This window comes from Delphinapterus leucas, chromosome 14 (assembly GCF_059928025.1).
Source record: "Delphinapterus leucas isolate spDelLeu-1000000601 "Yukka" chromosome 14, BTC_Dleu_Yukka2, whole genome shotgun sequence".
NCBI classification, from domain to species: Eukaryota; Metazoa; Chordata; class Mammalia; order Artiodactyla; family Monodontidae; genus Delphinapterus; species Delphinapterus leucas.
The window spans coordinates 11,937,390-11,958,925 of record NC_143142.1 but is presented as its reverse complement, the minus strand read 5'-3'; the positions used below and the strand labels follow the sequence as shown (position 1 = coordinate 11,958,925).

The 21,536-nt window shown below is 44.7% G+C and overlaps 1 protein-coding gene across 6 annotated transcripts in view; it reads right to left on the bottom strand.

The window, feature by feature from the left end:
• The window catches only part of FBXO21 (F-box protein 21), a 49,360-nt gene extending 39,504 nt beyond the window's left edge, over positions 1-9,856 (bottom strand). For 4 of the 6 annotated variants that reach the window (XM_022598193.3, XM_022598195.3, XM_089894508.1 and 1 more), the window contains exons 1-4: positions 9,578-9,856; positions 8,564-8,699; positions 6,561-6,655; positions 14-135 (exon numbers count right to left, since the gene is read on the bottom strand). In XM_022598193.3, coding sequence (XP_022453901.1) covers positions 14-135; positions 6,561-6,655; positions 8,564-8,699; positions 9,578-9,816 — 592 coding nt within the window. In that variant the 5' untranslated portion in view covers positions 9,817-9,856. The remainder of the gene's footprint in view (positions 1-13; positions 136-6,560; positions 6,656-8,563; positions 8,700-9,577) is intronic. The other 2 variants (XM_022598187.2, XM_022598188.2) reach the window with 2 other exon arrangements.
• Positions 9,857-21,536: the final 11,680 nt, after the last annotated feature.

Genomic DNA, 21,536 nt, shown 5'->3' with positions numbered 1-21,536 from the left:
GTTGAAGTCTCACCTTCAAGATATGATTCATAATCATCAGGCTGCTGAAGAAAAGCCTTAAGATTATTTAAAATTTTCTGTTGTCGCAGGTAATAAAGAATTTTTTTGGCGTAGTATTTCCAGGTCAAAGCTTTTCTGGAAAAAACAAATAAACAAACAAGCAATGAGTCAATAAGAATTAAGATATTAAAATTCTCAATTATCCATCTTTTTACTTCACACTAATCATACCACGTTAAGAGTCTACTTAACAAGAAAAGTATAATTGGCTCACAAGCATATAGTACGTATCATGGAAGCAGACAGCACAATTTAGGGTTTGGCATTTGTAATTTAACACTAAATTAGCTGTGCTGAAATTCAAGAAACAGTTATCCCTTTGGCTTCAGATTTACTAACAGGAAATGAAAGAGAAACCTGAAAAGTCAGGGGAGCTGGGTGCGTCTCAGGAGACAGGAGAAAGGCATTTTGGAAGCTTTCTGGCCGCTCGGACCTTGGGCTGCTGCCTTTCTCCTACACTCACTGCCATCTCATCCAGTCTCGAGGTTTCAGACACCATCCATACTGACGCCCCCCAATTTATTCTCCAGAACAGGTTTTTCCCCTAAACTCCACACCTGTATATCCAACTGCTACAACCACATCCCACTTCAATATCTGATGAGACTTAACTTTCTTCCCCTCCTAGAGTCATGCCCATCTCAGATAAAGGCAACTCCACCATCCAGTTAGGACGCCCTCGGAGCCATCCTTGACTCCTTGCTTTCTCTCACAGCCATATTCAATCCATCCACCTATGCTCTTAGTCCTATCGTCAAAATATATCAGAAATGTGTGCACGTCCAACTCATCTAAACCACCGTCCTCTTTTGTCTGTATCATAGCAGCTTCCTGCTTTGATCCTTGCCCCTCACAGTCTACATTCGACATGGCAGCCAGAGGGCGCCAGGTGACATGTTAAGTCATAGCACAAAAATCCTCTCTCCCAAATTCTCCAATGGTTTTCCACGTCGATCCAAGTATATAAAAGCCCAAGTCCTAATGATGACCTAAAAGGTCCTTTAAACTCTCGCCCCGTTACCTGTCTGCCCTCAGTTCCTGTATCACCCTCCCCACCCAGTCCAGCCGCCAGCAATGCTGGTTTCCCAGCCGTTCCTTCCTCACACCTGGCTGGAGTTCACCTTAGGCCTTAGCACTCAATTCCTCCTGACTAGAACGTTCCTTCCCTGGGGATCTGCAATCTGTGCCCTCATCTCCTTGCCGGTTTTGACTGAAATGTCGCTTTGAGTAAGGCTTTCTCCCACCATTCTATTTAAAATTGTACCCCCCGCTATCGTTCCCTCACCCTCTCCTCTGGTTAATATTTCTCTATAGCACTTCTCATTTTCTAATATAATTAATGTCTTAACTTTGTTAAGCATCTCTCTTCTCCACTAGAGTGTGAGCTCCATGAAGGCAAGGTTGTTCTTTTTTTAAGTGTTGCTTACTGCTGTATCCTCAGCTCCTAGAATGGTGTCTGACACACAGCAGATGCTCAATAAATACTTGCTGAATGATTGAAACTCTTCATCAGATCTCCCAAATATGCACAGGGATTATGGGAAGTAGGAGGGAGACAATCAATGATTAACTTATTGGCCTGGCTTCATAAATAAAGGACTCTCCAATCTTCAGGGAGTAAGTGAAAATGAGCAGAGCTAGGTTTTACTAGCTTTTTAACCTTTGAGCTATAAAGTGTACCAATCTAGAAAATCACATGAAACAAACGAATAGCCTAATGAATTATTATAAGGGAAACACCCTTGTATCCACCACTTAGGCCAAGAAATAGAACTCTGCAGAAACCCCAGAAGCTCCCCATGGGCCCTCTCCTCCCCCCCATGACAATGATCACAATCCACACCTCAATGGTCATCACTACCTTGCTTTTCTCTAGAGTTTTTGCAAATGTGTATTCCTAAACACTCCAGACTAGTCTGTTTACATGCTTTTAAGTCTTTTAATTCACAGGATCCCCCTTCATCTTTTTTCCCCTTGTATTTTATTTGTTGAAGAAACCTGGTTGTTTGACCTGTACTTTCCCATAGTCTGGAATTTGTTGACTGCATCCACATGGTGTAGCATAACATGTTCTTCTGTCTTCTAAATTCCTGTAAATTGGACGTAGAGGCTTGATCAGATTCAGATTCCATTTACTTGGCAAGACGACTTCATAGGCGGTAGTGAGTTCCATAAGGAGGCAATCATGCCTTGGTTGTCTCTTTCTGTGATGTCAGCAGCCATTGCTACTCAAAGGCCCAGGTCTGTTAATTCATTAGAGGCCATAAAGTGGTGATGTTCTAATGCAGCCATCCCTTTTAATTATTAGCTGGAATACTTCTATAAAGAATAATTTCCCCTCATCTACTATTTGGTCCCCCAGTGGCATAGTATGTAGGAATAGGCAGGATAAATGTTCACTTCTTTCCCTTTATCGTTTTCCAAAATAATAATTTGGGTTCTTATTATCCTCCAAAGGTGACCAATTAGTTGTTGTTAAGTATTATTGTGAACTCATGGAGCTAAACATATTTGCTGTATTTCCACCCATTCTAGTTACTGTCCACACTGATGCTCAAAATCGCTACATCTTTGGCCAAAGGAAGCCTCTTCACGTTGGCCCCTGAATACTTCTGACAGGAAATATTGTTACTTTTCTCGCTACCTGGTTCTAGGCTTCCCAGATGCTTCCAGGGTCATCTTTTACATTTCCTGCTCTGGACCTAGAATCAGGCGTTTCTCCAAAAACCCTGGCTGCTTTTGATGGGGAGTAGTATGAAGACCACAATCTGAGTGCTAGGGATGATCATTTCTACTAGGTTGGTTATTGTTTCTAGGCCTTTTCAGTGGGCAGATACGAAGTCTAGTGTATAAGTGTGTGTACACACACACACACACACATATAGCTACACGTATTTAAACATAAAATATCTCATGAATTCATACTGACACATCTAATTCAAATTCAGAACTATACAGTTTTTACCTTCTTCTATTTTGTATCTATATCTTTTTTTCCTCCAGGAGAATCCTGCTTCTTCAGGATACCAGTGATGAATTAGAATACCACATAATCACTCATTAGCTTTATTCTACCTCGCTCTCTTTTATACACACACACACACCAGCCTCAGAATAACAAGACCAATATTCTTATCACCTTGATGATTCCTGAAAACACCTAAATATTTTGTTCACGATCTCCCCCATCCTCTGCTCATTTCTTCTGGACAGCTGTGTTGTATCTACACTGTCAGGGCTTACAGCCATCACATACAATACTTTTTCCCCTATCACCTGTCACTTGGATTTAATTCTACAAGTAAATATGTATTTAATGTTCACCACTAGTTCTTGCATCAGGGTCTCTTTAGTTATTTTGGTTGTCTGAAGCTCATTTTCTAGCATATTTTTCAGGTAGGGCTAAGAAGTCCCTGAGTTCTTTCAAGTGGATGAGTTTTTCCACAGCCCTTACACTTGGAAGTCAGTTTGGCTGGATATAAAAATACTTGGCTGACATTTTCCACCCTTGGGTATCTTAAATGTGTTACTCTTTTTTTTCTCTGGCAGAGAGTACTGCTGTTGAAAAGTTTAATGATTTCTGATTTGTTCTCCCTTATACGTGGCTTTGTCTTTTTTGCCTGGATCCTCAAAGGACTTTTCTGTCTTTAAAATCTAGTAGTTTTACTGAAATATGTCTCAGTGCTGGTCATTCTGGGTCAATATTCCCAGATATAGTGTATGCCCTTTTAATATGTTGCTTCGAATCTTTATTTGTAGGATGTACTCTTCTTTTAAGACCACATAAAACACCATAAATGTAAACTGTTTTTAAATACCCAGGGACTGGTGCCTTAGCACCAACTACCCTTCTTCCTTCCTATGCTTTCCATATCCAAACAACAAGCATTTGCCAGGAATGAATACAAAGAGGGTCCTTCATGAAAACCGTCATCCCCAAATACTTACAAACAGGAGAGTATCCCTTATTATTAAAAACCAACCCTGTTTTAGGTTCAAAATACTCGTCAGGCTGAAGGGTACCATACTTATGATAATTTCTAAGAAGACTATAACGATACACACTTCTAGTGGCTGTGCATATTTAGTCTTTTTTTTTTTTTTTTTTTTTTACCAATCTGACAAGGAAAAATGCAATATTTCATTGTTATTTAACATTTCTTCGAAGAGTGAACTTAAAGGTCTTTTTACTTGACTGCCAGCCACTTGTACTTGCTCTTCTGAGAATGTTGTCCTCTTATCCTTTGTACATTTTTCAATTTCTTTTCAGAAATTTTAAGGATTCTATTGACTTTGTTTATGGTTTCTTTGGTCACACAAGTCTATTTGTTTAATTGCAAAATCATTTGTCTTTATTTTTTTTTATTGCTTTTGCATTACCAGTCTTGGTTAAGGAGGTATCCCCAGATTGTACATGAAGTCTCCTATTTTCTTGAAGGATTTTCATTGTGACAGTTTTAAATTTTAGGTTGTTTAATCTCTTGGAATTTAATTTTTGTATATGATACAAGTTTTACTTTCTTCCAGATGGATATTCAGTTATATCCAATACCATTCATTAAATAACCCATCTTCTCCCCTCTGAGTTTAAATATATTAAATTATCTGTTATGCTGAGACATGAATTTGAATTATCCTTTGCCACTGATGTAGCTATCTATTTTTACTCAAATATTGTATTGTTTGATAACAGGTAGTGTCATAATATGTCCTAATATCTAGTGATGCAAGTTTCCCATTGTGATTATTTAAAAATTGTTTTTTCTGGCTCCTGTGAATTTACTATTCTGTATATATTTTATGACAATACTATCCATTCAAAACACACAGAACTCCCCCCTCCCAAAACTCTTGTTGGATCCTAACTGGAACGGCACTAAGTTTATGTATTAATTTTGGAAGAATCAACATTTTCATGATGGTAAGTCTTGTTATTCAAGGACATGTTATCTCTTATGTTTTTCAAACAACATTCTATAGTCTGACCTAGGAAACCCATCCCCAGGAATCTAATACTCAGAAATGAATGCACTAGGAACACCACCCTCCATAGTAACAAAATGGAGAAGAAAGTGGTCACCCATTAATGGGGGATAATTAAATAAGTTATGGTATGTACTACAAAACAGTATGCAGCCATTAACAAAAGTGAATTTGATTTTTACCGTTGATTAGGATAGATTTCCACGGGGCAATGTTGAATGAGGAAAAAAAGATGTTGAAAAGTACCTATTATTTGATCTCAGTTTTGTAAAGTGACGATCCCCCTCCATCCGCATGTATATCATATTAGCATGGAAGCATACAACCTAGGTTGTCATCATAAATTATGGGAGTGGGGGCTGGGAAGGGCAGTGCAAATGGAGGGAGAAGGAAGGAAAAAAACAACATAAATAAGAAAAAAAATAAAAGTCTGCACTAAACATCAAACCAAACCCAAAACAACCAATAAACTGAGTATGTATAATATTTATGTATTTAAAAGTTTATGTGTATGTATGTAAAAAGGCCAGGTCGACTTTTATTTTTAAGGCTGCACAATACTGACTATTAGATCACACTTCAATTCATTTATAGATAAACCAAAATAGAAACAGAAAAATGACCTCTGCATCAGAACTCATCCAAGGCCTAGAATAGTGACACATCTTACCTCTCCCCACAGCTGTTCCACTGATAGATATTTCTCTCTCCTAAACCCCCTTGAAAACAACAAGAAAAATGTCTTGCTCCCTGTTTGTGAGACATTTCACAATAATCTCTCTTAAGGAAGATGTTAAACTAGCACTCTTATCTTCCATCACTAGTAAAGTTTCTAGAACTTTTAGAGCAGAAGATCTTTTTCGTAGGTTAAGCTTAACTTTTTCCAGATAAGCTGGAAGCCAAGTCATCTTTCAGGTAAACTGGAAATTAACCTTCACAGCAGAAAATATAAGGCATAAAAAAATTTAAGCAACAACCAAGAGAGAATGGATTCTTCTTAATCAGGAGAGAAAAAAGGCTCAACCAAATATCTATAATGTTCATTGCCAAAGTAAGATTACTGCTTACCAGAATTCAGAAATTGTAAAAAAAAAAAAAAAAAAATTATCCATTACATTAAGACATACGTAAGAAATTTTTTTAATTCAACTAATGACAGGCAAATTTGGTGGTAGCAGATGAAGAGATGACAACAAAGAAAAGATAATCTGTATTACCCAAATGATATACAGATACAAGTACCCAGAGCACAGTATTTGACCCATAGGAGGACTAAATATTAATTCTCCCAAAAGGATTTTTGCACCATTTCTTTAAATATCAATTGTCTTGGTGTATTTACCTTATATACATGGAATTTTTCAAAAATATAACTATGGCAACATGAATGTAACATGAAATATTTGGAAATACATGTACCACAGTTCAGTCACATACAAATTACAGCAATTAATTCTGGGGTTATTATTAAAACACACAAACAAACTAACAAAATCCCTGATAAATCTACAGCTTACCTTCCTTCCATATTTAGGATACACACCAGTTCATCCTCAAAAAATATCTCTGGTCCCTCAAGATTCTCAATGTCACTAAAACCGTTACAAGGGACCTATGAAGAAGAGACACAAAGAGGCCTCAGCAACGAGTAATAATGTTGTCACTCTCACACACAAGTCTGAGTTGCAAACAAAGCTGCTCATTTCCATGGAAGTGGTTAACACCTCTCCCACACTATCTTGCACCACCCACCCACTAGAGGTGCAAAGGAACATGTGGAGTAACAATAATTTGTTCAGATCGTAACTGTTAGCTGTAAATGAATTATATTTTCAAAGACTGGAATTTCTGAAAGTGATAACTTACATCGGAAATGTGAAGAAAAGTAGCTCTGAAATGAGGACTAGAAATACAAAGCTCTCCTAATTCACAGTAACTATTCTGTGCAGTCTACGCTGTACTCAGCTAGGAGTGCGGGGCCAGAGAGAGAAGTCCAGTGCTTTGGGCAACTCTTAACCGACTGGGCATGTTTCTCCTCTGTAAATTGAGGTGGTGGTACCAATGAGTTTTAAGATCCCCTTGGTTTAAAATTCTATTACTTCTCCCACTTTTCTTTTTGAAAGTAGCCAGGAAATTTCTTGTCAACCCGTGTGCATGTTGACAACACAGGAATACAAGGGTCCTGAGCCAAAGTAATCATCCACCCACAGATCAATCCTAAGTATACTCCTGTTATGTTCAAAGTCCTTGACACGCTTCTAATCAAGCAGAGGTACAGGGAAAGAGGGAGCTGGGGAAAAACCACAACAATGCCTTATTATTAGACAAAGGCACAGGCTGTTAAGTATGCACACAAAACCAGCTGGACTGTAAGTAGAGACAGCAAACTAGCAGCCCATGTCCAAGTGCATTAAACACATCCAGCACCCACATATATATATGTGCAAACACATTTAAACCAGAATGGAATACCTGTGAGGATGAATGCTCTTAGCCAGCGTATGGCTTATCCAAAGTAGGACATAAATTCTGACCATTCTAACATGAACAAACATTTATAGAAATGAATTACACTAGGAAATAGCTAGTTTTATTCTCTATAGGGGAACAAGTTCAAATTTGTCCAAAGTTCAAATTTTCCCTTTCAAAACTTGAAAAGCCTTGAAAACATTTCAAAACGTATGAACTTCATTAAGCAATAGTAATTAAAATCAGAAATAGGAATTAATCTTTAGTAAACCAGGATAGTAAAATAAATCAGACTGGCTCCATTTCTAGACCTCCGATCAGAAATAAGCTTAAAATATTAGCGTGGACTATTTTCCAGAATTTACAAAAAGTTAAGAATCAGGACCCGATACAGAAACTTCTGTGAGATATTTTGTGGAAGGGAAACCAACCAACCAACCCATGCACTTCAGCAATATTAAAAAACAAACAAACAAAATAACTTTCCAGGGATAATGAATACAAGACGATTTAATTGAGGGAGTAATAATTCTTGATTTACAGGTATGTCTTGATTTTAGACATGTCTTAATCCTCTGTTACCTTAACAAATAATGCAGTTCACTACTGGTTAGAACCTGCAAAGCCAGAGAGAAGAACCATATTAATTTTGGCAACGCTTCTGGAAAATAACTGGGTGAAATCTGTAGTGTTTAATCATGGATAATACCCCCAATCATGTGGAGGTTGCAAAATATATGTTTAACCCAATCAAAGAGAAACAATGCTGATCACTGCGCTGCGGGTCCCTCCTTCCCTCTCCCTCCCCCTCTCCCTCTCCCCCCATTCTCTCTGGCTTTAGAAAAGTAAAGCTGGCAGGGACAAATGGCTTCACGTTGCTGGATAGCAGGAAAAGGACACAATGACTCTTGCAGCCATCTAAGTGAGGAAGGGACTGTGAGAGCACTGAAAAGGGAGATAGCAAAAAGAGCTGGATGAGCTCATGCCTACAGACCCAGACGCAGACACCACTACCATGCAAATGCTTAGAGCTCCATCAACAGATCCTTACGTGCTCTGAAAAGAACCTCTTTGAGAAGGAGGCTACAATCTTCCGGGCCTCTAACCCAGCTTTCTGCCGAACTTTATACTCCTCCAACCAATTGACGTAGTCGGTGGGGCTGTAGTGTTTCATAAGGGAAGGCCACCTACAAGGAGAGAAACACCCCCTCAGCTTAAGAGAGCCTCAAACGCAGACAAACACGAATCAAAGGCAGCCTTGGAAAACAGGGAAAGCGGCTGGGTTTAGGGGTCAGAGGGGCCCTGGCGATGGACCTAGTTCAAATCTCCACCCGGCACGCGCGCACTCGCTTACGGCGTGACCTTGGCGTAGCAGTATGAATGCTGTGTTTCCACTCCCCACGTACAAAATGCGGACAGTGGGAGCAACAACAACCATAGTGACGACAATCACAGTTAACATTAATCGCGCGCCTCCGAAGAGCCGGGCCCTGTGTAAGTGCTCCCTATCCATCAGCTCATCTAATCACCACAGTAAAAGGTAGGTCTAATCAACACCGTTTAAAGTCGATGAACGAGGCTCAAAAAAGGGAAGTCGGTACCCCCAAGGTCGCACGGCGAGTACGCCAGGGCCAGATTTTATCCCGGGTCCCACACCGAAATCTGTGCTCTCGGCCAACAGCCAGGGGATGATGCGCCCGCTTCCTCAAAGGGCCGTAAGCAGCACTGCATCACCCGGTCCGTGTAAACATTCTAGCACAGAGTCGGGCACAAAAGAAGCGCGCATGATGGATTAGCCGTGATACCACGGTCGTCATCCTTTCTGGAGGGGCCGGCTGCTGGGCGCTTCCCAATGCGCAATCTGGACACCGGCGGGTCCGCTTGGCGTGGAACGAGGGGCCGGCGGCCTGGAGGCCTTTGTCTGTCTGTCCGCGGGAAGGGGTCCGGGGGTGGGATGCGGGGGTGGGGTCCGCGCGCGGGCAGGGAGGTGGCGGCTCCGGGCGGCCAGGCCCGGGCCCCGGGGGGCGCAGAGAGGGGGCGCGGGAGGCATGGGCGGCGGGCTCACCTCACCCGGAACTGCTCCTTCCACACCTTCCCGCTACTCTGGCACAGCTCGCGCAGCCGCCGGCAGGTGCTGGAGACGCGGCCGATGTCGGCGGCCGTCAGCGAGCCGCTGCACAGGATGTACTCCAGCACCTCGCCGGGCAGGTTGACGAGGCAGCTGAGGCCCGCTGCCTCAGGCGCGGCCTCCTCCGCCAGCGCCGGCACCACTTCCATCGCGCTGTCGACCGCTGCCGCCGCCATCTTGTCCGCGTACCTGGGGCCGCCGCACGCGCGCGCGCGCGCCAGGGCGCCCCACTTCGCCCCGCCCACCCGCCTTGAGGGGTGGGCGCCAGGGTCGCCCCACCCACGCCCTGGCCACACCCCCTCGGCCCCAGCTGCTCTCGAAGGGCTGAGCTGTGGCCAAGGAAAGGAAATGGGTTTTGGAAAATAACAGCGCGGTGGGGCCTGGAAGCTGTGAATGGACAATAATAGTGGCATCCATGTTTATTATGTGTGCGGAGCGTTTCCTGTCAATGTGCTCGTCGGCCCTTACCAACAACCCTATGAACTGTTCTTCTCCCCAAGTTACAGGTGGGGAAACTGAGGTTCAGGGAGATAGATGGACTTGTTGGGAGTCCCTTGTCCTAGATTCTAATCCAGATCCGCTTGACTCTGCTTGACTGTATGCTAAACAGTATGCTGTAATAATAACAAACTTAATATTCATGAGCGGGTGCCCTGCCAAGCACTCTAAATCCGTTCTTCAAGGACGCCTCATTTGAGCCCTCTGCCATAGGTACCACATTTTATATACGTTCTACAGATAAGGAAAACCTGGCTCATAAAGGTGGGAGTCACTAGTTGAAAGTCACAGAGACAAAAAGTGGTCGAACCTGGATTTGAATCCTCCAAACAGGAGTTCCCATTCACCTGTGGGTGGGCACTCTCTTACTTCCGTGCCTGCACCTATTTATTTATTTTTCCAACTCAGTTTAGTTTCGTGACAGGCCCTGGGCTGTGTGCCTTGGGGATACAGAGGTGAATAAGACAGTGTCCTTGCCTCCCAGGAGCTCAAAGTCCTCCCCAGCCTCTCTCCCATCCCCACCCCCTGTAATTTACCTTGTCCCCTCCCAAAGATTCCTGCCTTGGAAAGGGCCAACCATCCCTCCCTTCCTGCAAAACTGGAAACTGCTGCCATCCTTGCGACCTCTCTTTTCCTCACCCTCTGTATCCCAATGCCCCATAGAGGATAACATATCCAAGCCTCCATTTCCACATCTATAAAATGGGGATAACAATAGATCTTCCTATTTAATGAAACAATACATATACATCAGTTCCTGTTGCTGCATAAGAAATAAACCCAAAGCCTAGGAGCTGAAAACAACCTTGTTTTTGTGCTCTTGATTTTGTAGGTCGGGAAATGGGGAAGGGCTCAGCCGGGCAACTCTGAATTGGAATCAGGTGGTAGCTCCAGATTCTCTGCTTTCAAGCACTGCATGCTTTCAAGATCCCACAGGGCCTGGAAAAAGTGTTGAGATCTTAAAGTGTGCTAGGAAACACTACCTGTATTCAAATGCCCAACAGAGGTTAAGTTCTCTGTGCCTCAGTTTCTTCAGAGAAACTTTTTTGTGGGAACAGGAAAGCAATTCTCTTCTCTAAAAGATCACTCCTAATATTTCTCAAATCTATCTCCTTCTCTGTCTCCTCAGCCACTGTCCCAGTCCATGTCTCCAGGGTGGCTCTTAACAGTTCAGGCCTGGCCCTGAGAATGTGAATATCAGCCTTGGTGACACGCAGACCTCGGTAAGGTTTGCAGCCCGTTAAGTGGAAGGCAGACCCCCACAGCTGCACAGGTGGTTGGTAAGACGTTCTTGTGAACGATTATGGATTTCTTTTCAATGACAAATTAAAATTAAACTCTCCTGCCGATCCAGAAAATCCTCTCCAAACCCTAGGAAAGGAGAACAGTTTTATTGTTGAACAAGCATTAAACTAGATGGTGATGCACATCGCAGGTAACCTGCTAATGAGATTACAAAGACAGAAAGAAATCCCACCCTTTTGTATACAGCCAAACATTTCATCGTGTACATGCTTCTGAGATTAATGGTGGCTTGTAAATTACCATTCACTTAAAAAATAAGAGGACCTGATCACACTTTCCCTAGTTTATTCTTTCCAAGTTCATCCTAAGGTCACCTGGCAAATGGGGTACACATTGTACTACCTGCCTTTGTCTCAAGGAATAATAAAATTGCTCATCTTTGTGATAAGCTGGTGGTTACAGCCTGAAATGGAGTGCTTAGACTCCCACATCGCAGGGAGAAAAGGACACTACCTTCCTTGATATTTACATTTCAAAGAGATGGTTCCCAGGCCCTTAAGAGAAACATTTCTGGGCTGTGACATTGGCAAGAGGCTTATTTAGCCTTTGAAAAGATTTGCAAAATGTATGGTAGACATACAGTGGAGTAGTATTCAGCCATAAAAAGGAGTGAAGCACTGACACGTGCTACAACATGGATGAACCTTGAGAACATGATGCTAAGTACAAGAAGCCTCACACAAAAGGGCAAATATTGTATGATCCCACTTCTATGAAACATCTAGAATAGGCAAATTCATAGAGACAGAATGTAGATTCGAGGTTTACCAGGGGCTGGGAGGGAGGAGGGAATGGGGGGTTATTGCTGAATGGGTACAGAGTTTCTGTTTAGGGTGATGAAAAAGTTCTGGAAAGAGATAGTGGTGACAGTTACAGAAGAGGAATGCCCTTAATGCCATTGAATTGTATACTTAAAAATATTTAAATCGTAAATTTCCTGTTATGTATAGTTTACCATAGTAAAAAAATAAAAATAGCATCCACAGAAAAGATTTACATCTGTATCAAAGAGACAGAGGAAAGATTTACACATACAGAATTTGTCAAGGAAATACTCTAAGAAAGGAAGGAGGGAATGTGTCTCTTTCCATTTTGGCAACAGGGAGAATTCTAAGTTTTTAATGTACCCTTTCGCTGAACTGCTGACCGTATTTAACAGAGTTCGTCCCCGCTACCTGAGTTCCTGTTTAAAATCCCCTAGCAAAAGCCCAAATCCTTGACTCCCCAGAGTTCCTCCTGGGTGCCCTCTCCCTGCTGTAGCAAAAGAATAACCCTATCTTTGTGGACCATCGGTGTATTTCTGGTTATCTTTGGCTGAAGGACTTCGACGTTCCTCTCCCACGAGATCGCCACAGTCCAACTAGAGAGACCATTTCAATCCCCCTCAACATCTTCTATGGCTTTCCTTGTTCTCGAAATAAACAAACACATCCTTTCTCTTCTGATACAGCCCCTAGACTCTCCCTCCCACCTGCTAATCCAGGGCCACTTTCCTGGAGTGTCTGCAGCTCCTACTCATCCTTTAGGTCTAACTCAAGCTCTTGCCTGCAGAAACACACGTCTGCTGACCACAGACTAAGTCTGCTTCTGTCTCTACCCTTGCAGAACCCCTTTTATTCATTCAGTACACACTCCCAAACTGTCATAATACACACCTTGGTGTGATTATCAGATTCACCCACCAGCACGGGCTGATTTTCCGGGGTGTGGACAAAGAATGTTGCCTCCCATTTCAGTAAACAAAGAATGCTGCAGCCATCAAGCCATCAGCTGCCCCAATGGTGCACCCTGAGGGGGATTCAGGATGGAGAAAAACAGGGTACTGGCCCTACATAGTTAAGATGCCTATCAAAGGAATGATTTTAATAAGCCCAGACTCTTGCATATTTTCATATATAGAAAAGCACTAAAATCATTAACTGGAGATGTCTGTTTTTTTGTGATTAGCAGTAATCTTTTGATGTTCGACTCACATGTTTTGTTTTTGTTTTTTCAGCAAAAACTCCTGTATATCCTGGTTCCTCCCTTTCCACTTTGGGACAGTTCCCCAGAGCTATCTGAGAGGCTGCCTTCCCAGGCCAGAGTCCTCAGTAAGGTCCCCGAATAAAACATGACTTGAAACTTTTAGGTTGTGCTTCTTTTTGCTGTCAGTAGGGGCCTGAAGCTTTACTGTTTGGAGGCCCTGTTTTATTTTATTTTTTTTTTGGCCATGCCCTGCAGCTTGCGGGGAACCGGGGATCAAATCTGGGCCCTCGGCAGTGAAAACTTGGAGTCCTAACAATTGGACCACCAGGGAATTCCCTGGAGGCCCTGTTTTAGAAAAGGAACACAAAGGATGAACTTGTAAGTCTACAGGAGGGCATTTATGTAGAATGAGGAAAGAAGGCGCCTTGGATGTTGGACCCAAAGTTTATCATTAATTCGATGATAAACACATTTCTTCCTATAAAAGCTAACCTCCGTAAAAGCAGGGCCTCTGTCCCATTTTGCTCAAATATTTACTGAAGGTACTGCTAGGGTGTATGAGAAGGTTTTGTGCTATCGTACAGACACAGCTCTGCCCGGTCACCCCTGGATGTGTGTGGCTTTTCCCCTCACCCACCCAAGTCTCCTCAGTCACCTAATTGAGGAAGCCCTGCCTGGCCACCTCATTTAAAACCCTCTGTCACTCTGCCCTGCTTTGTTTCTCTCTAAAATTTCTTATCACCATCTAACATACTCTTCAAGAAAACCACTTATGTCTCTCTCCTTCCAGTAGAATGTGAACTCTACTGGTTGTTCTCCAATGTCTACAAAAGAGCTTGACACATACTAGGTCCTCCTTATATTTCTAATGAATGAGTGAATTAATCCTATGAGTGCAGAGCAATTGAGCTGGATGTATTTTGCATGCGGGGTGGAAGTGAATCTTTGAGGGCCAGAGAGTAGCCTATGGTAGGCTGAATAATGGCTCCCACAGACGTTCACATTCTAATCGCAAGAACCTGTGAACAGGTTACTACGATGTGCGGGTTTTTTTCCCCCGACGTTGCCAAGCGATTCTCCGACACCAGCTGGGTGTCCTACAATTCAACTCAGTGCTGACACCATCTACCTGATACTCTCGACCAGGAGACAGATCCCACAGGTTAAGTGTTCAGTCCTGCCAGACTGCTCCCCCCCGGCCCCGCCCATATCAGAAGCCACATTGCAAGTCCATATTGTCACCTGTGCTTCTGCCAGTCTGGCTACAGGTCGGAGCTCCCCATGACGCCCCTCCTTGTGTTTGATTAACTTGCTAGAGTGGCTCACGGAACTCAGAGAAATGTTTTGCTTACTAGATTCACCAGTTTACTATAAAAGGTATAACTCAGGAACAGCTGGATGGAAGAGGTGCACAGGGCAAGGTATGGGGAAAGGGCGTGGAGCTTCTGTGTTCCCTGAGCCCATCACTCTCCCTAAATTTCCACATCTTCACCAACCTGAAAGCTCTCCAAACCCCGTCCTTTTGGGTTTTTACGGAAGCCTCATTCCATAGGAATGATTGATTAAATCACTGGGCATGGGCGATCGATTCAACCTCCAGCCCCTCTCCCCTCCGAGGAGGTCAGGGGCATAGGACTGAATGTTCCAACCCTCTAATCAGCTGGTTGGTTCCCCTGGCAACCAGCCCCTTCCTCAGGTGCGTTCCAAAAGTCACTGCAGTAGCATAAGCTCAGGCGTGGCTGAAAAGGGTTTGTTAATAACAAGACACCTTTGTCACTCTTATCACAGGAGATTCCAAGAATTTTAGGAGTTCTGTGCCAGAAATAGGATCAAGACCAAATATATCTTTCCTACTATAAACCACAATATCACAGGTATCTTACACGGCAAAAGGGGCTTTGCAGATGTAATTACGTTAGGAATCTTGAGATGCAGAGATTATCCTCTACAATCTTGTGGGCTCAATGTAATCACAAGGGTCCTCGTAAGAGGGAAACAGGAGAGTCAAGGTCAGAGAGAGGGGATGTGACGATGGATACAGAGGTTGGAGTGATGCTGGGCCATAAGCCAAGAAATGTGGGCAGCGTCTAAAACCTGGAAAACATAAGGAAATGGATTCTTCCCTAGAGCAGCAGCAATAAGAAATCAATACAGATTAAATACAGATTTTACTTTTCTATTGCTGCCATAACAGATTACCACAACTTAGGGGCTTAAAACAACATAAATGTATGATCTTATGGCTCTGGGTGTCAGAAGTCTCAAATGGGTCTCACGAGGCTAAGATCAAGACATCAGGAGAGCTGTGTTCCTTCTGGAGGCCCTGGGTGAAAATCAGTTCTTGGCCTTTCCCAGCTTGTAGAGGCTATTTGAATTCCTTGGCTCATAGCAGCATGACTCCAACCTCTGCAGCAATAAAGCAGTATGCCAGGGAGATTTTGTAACTGTTTGTTACTCAGCATTATTGTGGCAATAGGTTAACAGTTACATAGAAGCAGGTAAAATGCACACACACACACACACACACACACACAATTGCAAAGCAGTACCTCCATGATGCCAAGCGATTAGTACAGGCAGGAAGTATAGTTGGTGGGTAGAGGAGGGCTTCCCTGAAAAGGCAGTGCTTGAGTCCAGCTCTCAGCAACAGAGGTGGGATCCGCAGAGGTGAGAGGGCAAAGTGGGCTTTCTAGGTAGGGGGTGTGCCGGAGACAAAGGCCAGCCAGAAGGAAAATAAAAGCTGTGTTTAGAGACCTTGGGGCGAATCAGTGAAGCTTTGCGTGGAGCAGTGGCCGAAACAGAAACCCAAAGGCTGCTTGTGGCCAGAGCGGGCACTGAGTGTTGGCCGGAGGGGTTGGTCTTCCCGCTCTGGTCCCTGGTGGCCCCGAATGCCTTTGAGCGAAGGCGAGACGGGCCGAAAGAGATGTTTCTGGAAAGGCAATCTGGGGGCAGTGTGTGCTTTTCAAGGAAGGCGATGCTATTAGCACCAGCTTGGAGGAACATGAAACAGGTGTCTTTCTTCCTGCCGATTTTGCTGGAGGCTTTTCTGCTAATAACTGCATTTCCATTAGCGACTCTTTTTAAAGCCTGCAAAATGAAAGTGATTCAATTACTCACTGCGTAATGTTTAATTAATGCCACAGATACTACACCTTGAGTTGATAGTATGTCTCAGAGGCTTTCTCGCATTTAATAGCTTCTTTTCCCCAACACATCCTTATGAGATGTGGGGCTCATCACCCTCGAAGATCTCAAAATTCTTGGAAACAGTAAATTAGTGAGGAGAGAGTGGGGCTCCCAATATCAACTTCCAACCTCGACTCTGAGTTCCAGCTGACAAAACCAAGATGCCGAGAAGCCAGGAGACCACCCACCCCTGTCCTCCCACCCTGTTCCCAGTTCTAGTAATACAAAAGATTTGAGACTTAAAAAAAATCACTTTACTAATTACTTTGGTTTTAATCTTCTGCTATTTGATTAACTTAATCTTATTTTCCTCAAGAGGCTATTGCGAAAGTGATTTCCTTTTACTGATGTGGGTTAAGCTCTATATTGATTGTAAATACTTTCCCTGTTTTTGCTTCCTTGGCGATTTTGCCAAGGGTACAATGAAAAAAATAAGAAGTACATTTTTACTATTTAACTGACTGCAAAGCCCATATTCTGTAATGATCTGCAGTGATTCAAAAATCCTTTTTCCCTCCTCCCCTACTTGTTTTCCATCCCCTTCTCCTTTTGATTTGTGGTTGGGAAGGTTCTGTTTTGATGTAAACTTGGATTTTTTCACCTGGTTGCCAGGCAACAGAAGCCACCCCATTCGGGATGCATATAAATGTTAAATTGTCCCCAGCCACCTTTGAGGCTGGGCTTGTCAAAACTCCAGTGTGTGTATGAATCACGTCAGGGAGCTGGTTAAAAACGTGGGCGGTGTCAGACCTTATCCCCAGCGAGCACTAATGAGCAGGTGTGGGGAGAGGCCAGGACCTGGCTTTTAAAACCAGTGGCCCCTGTGATGGCAGGTGGTCTGGGAAACGCAGTGCCTAAGTATCAAATGACAAATGGCATCAAGATGGGGCTGTTTGAGCTTCAGTAAGAGAAAAGGGCTGAGAAAGTTGGAAGGAACCAGAGCTAGAACCTTAGTTTACTTGTGTATAGGACTCTTTGATTCTATCCTATTGTATTCCATTCCATTCCATTCCATTCCATCATGTTATATGTGTGTTGCCTCATTTAATCCTATTGCAATGCAATGAAGTCAAAATGATCACAGCCTATTTTACAGTGAAGAAGTGAAGGTACAGAGAGGTTAGGCAACTTATCCGAAGTTGCACAGCTAGGAAGTAGAGGAGCCAGGATTCGAATTGTGACCGTCTCTTAGCAGCAGCACTGTGTTGACTGGAGAAAAACGCACAACCTAAAAGTTGAGAATTATGTTTTATGTGGAACCTTACTGAGCACTCTAGCCCGGGAAGGCAGCCTCTCGGATAGCTCTGAGGAACTGTTCCAAAGAAGTAAGGGAGGAGCCAGGATATATAGGCGTTTTTGCTGAAAAAAACCCAAACAAACATGTAGTCAAATATCAAAAGATTACTGCTAGTCACACACACACAAAACCCCCCAGCTATCTCAAGTTAATGGTTTTAGTGCTTTTCTATGTATGGGAAGATGTAACAGTCTGGGCTTATGGAAATTATTCCTTGGATTTACATCTTAACTATCAGGGCCAGATCTTGTTTTTCTCCATCCGGACTCCCCTTCCAGGTATGCCATGGGGGAGGGGTGGGCTGCAGAGGCCGATGGCTTGATGGCAGGCAACATTAGTTGTTTACCAGAATGGCAGGGAACATTCTTTGTTTACTGAAATGGCAGACGACATTTTTTTTTTTTTTTTTTGGTCCACAAGAAGGTGGTGGTTAAAAATTCAGATTCGAGAGCCGGACAGTCTGGACTCAAACTCCACATCTAACATTTACTGGCTATGTTGACTGGCTGACCTGCTTTCGCCTTAGTTTCCCAGGTTTTAAATTGAGGAGAGCAATGGTAACGTGTCAAAGTATTTTTGTAAAGATTGGCATTTGATGACTGTTAGCCATTATTTTCATTCATTTTTGTAGGAGAGCATGGGTCCAGGTACTGAAGCATCCCCTGACTCCTGCTTCCTCTCTGATCTGCATCTCATGTTTGAACTTGGGCCTGAGGCTCAGGGATGGGGCAGAGGTGTCCAGGAACCATGTGTTTGCTGTTGGATAAACAACTCTGTAATTTAAAAGGTTGAATATCGAATGTTTTGTGCTTTCTGACCAGGAAATAGGTGTGAAGGTCAAAATGCCCCAGCGTCTAAATGGCCACGCCCAGAAGGGCATGATAAAGCCCACCGCCCCACTTGATCCTTTTATAGTGGCCACTCTGTCAGGGTATTTGGGGTCGGTTCCTCTTCGTCTGTCCTTTTAGGGCTTATGAAGTCTCTGCCTTTTGGAACTGGGTCTGTAGCCAGTCAGGAACTAGGTTCAGGGTCTCAGGGTTGTCGTACAGGGAAGAAGGGCTGAGGGAGAAGGTGGTTCCGTCTCTTTGGGGGTCCTTCCTAGGGATGCAGCTGTGATGGGGGCAGAGGTGTCAGGGAGGAGGGTGGACAGGATGCTAAGAAGTGCCCTCCAGATCCATGTCAGGAGTCAACAGATCTTCCTCTGGATGCTGGAAATGCCCTCATGCCCTTGGGGCTTGGCTTCTGTTGCAGAGAGCGAGGGCTTCTTGTCCCAAATCGGGATAGCTCTGAAAGGCCATTTTCAGAATTCCCTGCAGCGTTGGCTGAAGTTTCTGTTGAGACAACATTGCAGCTCAGGCTTCCCCTCCCGCCTTCCCAAGAGTGCCCCTCCGCCCCCCATTCAGCCTCCTGCTGCCTCTGTCTCAGACTGGGCTTCCTGGTACCCGGCCCACTGCAGTGGGCAAAGATAAGAGAAATTCCAAGCAAATCAAACAAAAGACCACGGTCAGTCGAGTCAAGTCCACTTTTTAATATTTTGACCATGATGCAAACAGGCATAAATAGACTTTTGTTGAATTCCATCAAATTAGAAGATAAGAATTATACAGAAGAGCATGCGGCGAGCACAGCCTGGACAACCTCGCAGAGAGCATGGGGCGGGCGTCAGTCCTTCGAGAAGGTGCTGGAGCGCATGGGACACTTGGCGGAGATTAGCAGCATTGAGAGCTCAGAGGTAGGGGGAGGTCCGAGCTTCTGGCAGCGCGTTCAGTGACAGGTGACACCGACTTGACCCACCTCCCTGGCTCCCCAGCCCCGGAAGGAACGGAAACCCACCACCACTGGTGCAGCAACGCAGGGCAACCCCCTCGCCGCACCCTGCGCCCCCCAGGTAACCACTGCTGAGCCCGGAGTGGGTCTTACGATCACAACGATGACACGACAACACGGAAAACAGGGTGGAGATGGGGTGGGGGGGGGCACGGGAGGGCGCTGGGCCTCCGTGGGTCTTCATCAGAACTGGATGCCAAGGTCACAGTAGCTTATGCAATCGGCGCTGTCATCCTTCTGTCTTGGGCAGGAGTTGGCGGAACCACACTTTTTCATTCCCTTTTGAAATCCTTCAAGTTCTTGGTGGCAGACAATGGAGAGAAAACCATTGGGCTGAGAAATGCTCTGCCTATTCCAGGAGGTGGATGGTGAGAAGGCCTGGGGCAACCGGTAGAGATTCTGTTGCCCCCAGGGGACATGTGGCAACGTCCGAAGACATAGTTGGTTGTCACGACTTGTGAGGGTGGGGTGGGACTGCTACCGACATCTAGTAGCTGGAGGCCAGGGGTGCCACTCAACACCCTACAATGCCCAGGACAGCCCTCACCACAAAGAATTCCCCAGCCCCAAATGCCAACAGTGCTGAGGTTGATGGACCCTGGACCAGAGTCTCCTAGAAGCCGAGTCTGGGCACTTTGATGTCCTGGCGTCACTTTCTAGAAAACTATGGGAAGCTGCATCTTCAGGCAGATCTGTTCCTGCCTGTCAGGACCACCTGCTTTAAGAACGGGCTCTGCTCTGGACCAGACACGCATGCCCCGCTTGCTCAGACCGTTCAGACGTTCTAGGACACAACAAACTCAGAAACGTACCGAGGCGTATTTACTCCCGATCACCTCCCCTGCATGCGGCTCTGACAAGTATTAATAGAGAACAGACCCCACCCACACCCCCAAACAGCCCCTGCTTTCCTGGCGTGAAAGTTTACGTGGGTCTTTGCATCTGAGACACATCACTGTGTCCGTGCCACCAGGCGGGGACCGGCAGGTGGACCGAAGTTGGGGTGGGTGTGGAAGAAAGAGGAGAGGCCAGGCTGGTGTTAGTCCCCAAAGGCCAAATTCAGGTGTGTGGGGACCATCTGTGTTAAGTCCCTGGGGGGCACGGTCACTCCCTCAGCCTCTCAGATCCTTTATCCTCCATCCCAGCTCTTGGCCTGTAATTCTTGAGCCGAATGGCACATTTGGATGCAGGAGAGGGCTGGCAGAAGACAGGGAGTGTGGGCAGGTCCCAAGGGAAGCCCAGATTAATATTTCTTTTTCCTTGTCACCGGCAGGCAGTCTCAGATTAACATGCCGATGCAGACAGAAGACTTCCGAGGGTAAGGTGGGCACAGTGCCATGCTGGAGATCGGGGGCAGGGGCGATGGAAATATACAAGGAAACATGGCCGGCTTAAAATCTTAAGTCCATGCTTTTCCTAATGGCATGAATTAAAAAGGCCAGTGCTGTAGTGGTAAGGGGGTCCAGACATCAGCTTGCCCACTCTGGCAGGAGCCGTTTGCACCATGATCTGGGTCAGAGGATCTCACCTGTGGCAAACCTGACTTAGGGCAAAACCTGACCTCCTTTTGGAAGCCCAAAGCAGGGGGCTGCTGAGAGTGTGTTTGGCAAGAAAATCCCGTGTTCTAAGGCCGATGTCTATTGGCCTGGGGTCAGTTCTCTTTCTGCCCATCTAGGCGTGGCTGGACCTTGGAAGGATCCACCCTGTTGACTCGGGGAGAAGCTGGCTATCATGTCAGTTCTGAAAACTCAGCTTTACTTGGAGCCTGTTTTTTTTCTCCTGAGACCCATTTCTCAGCCTAGAGGCAACACTCTTGCC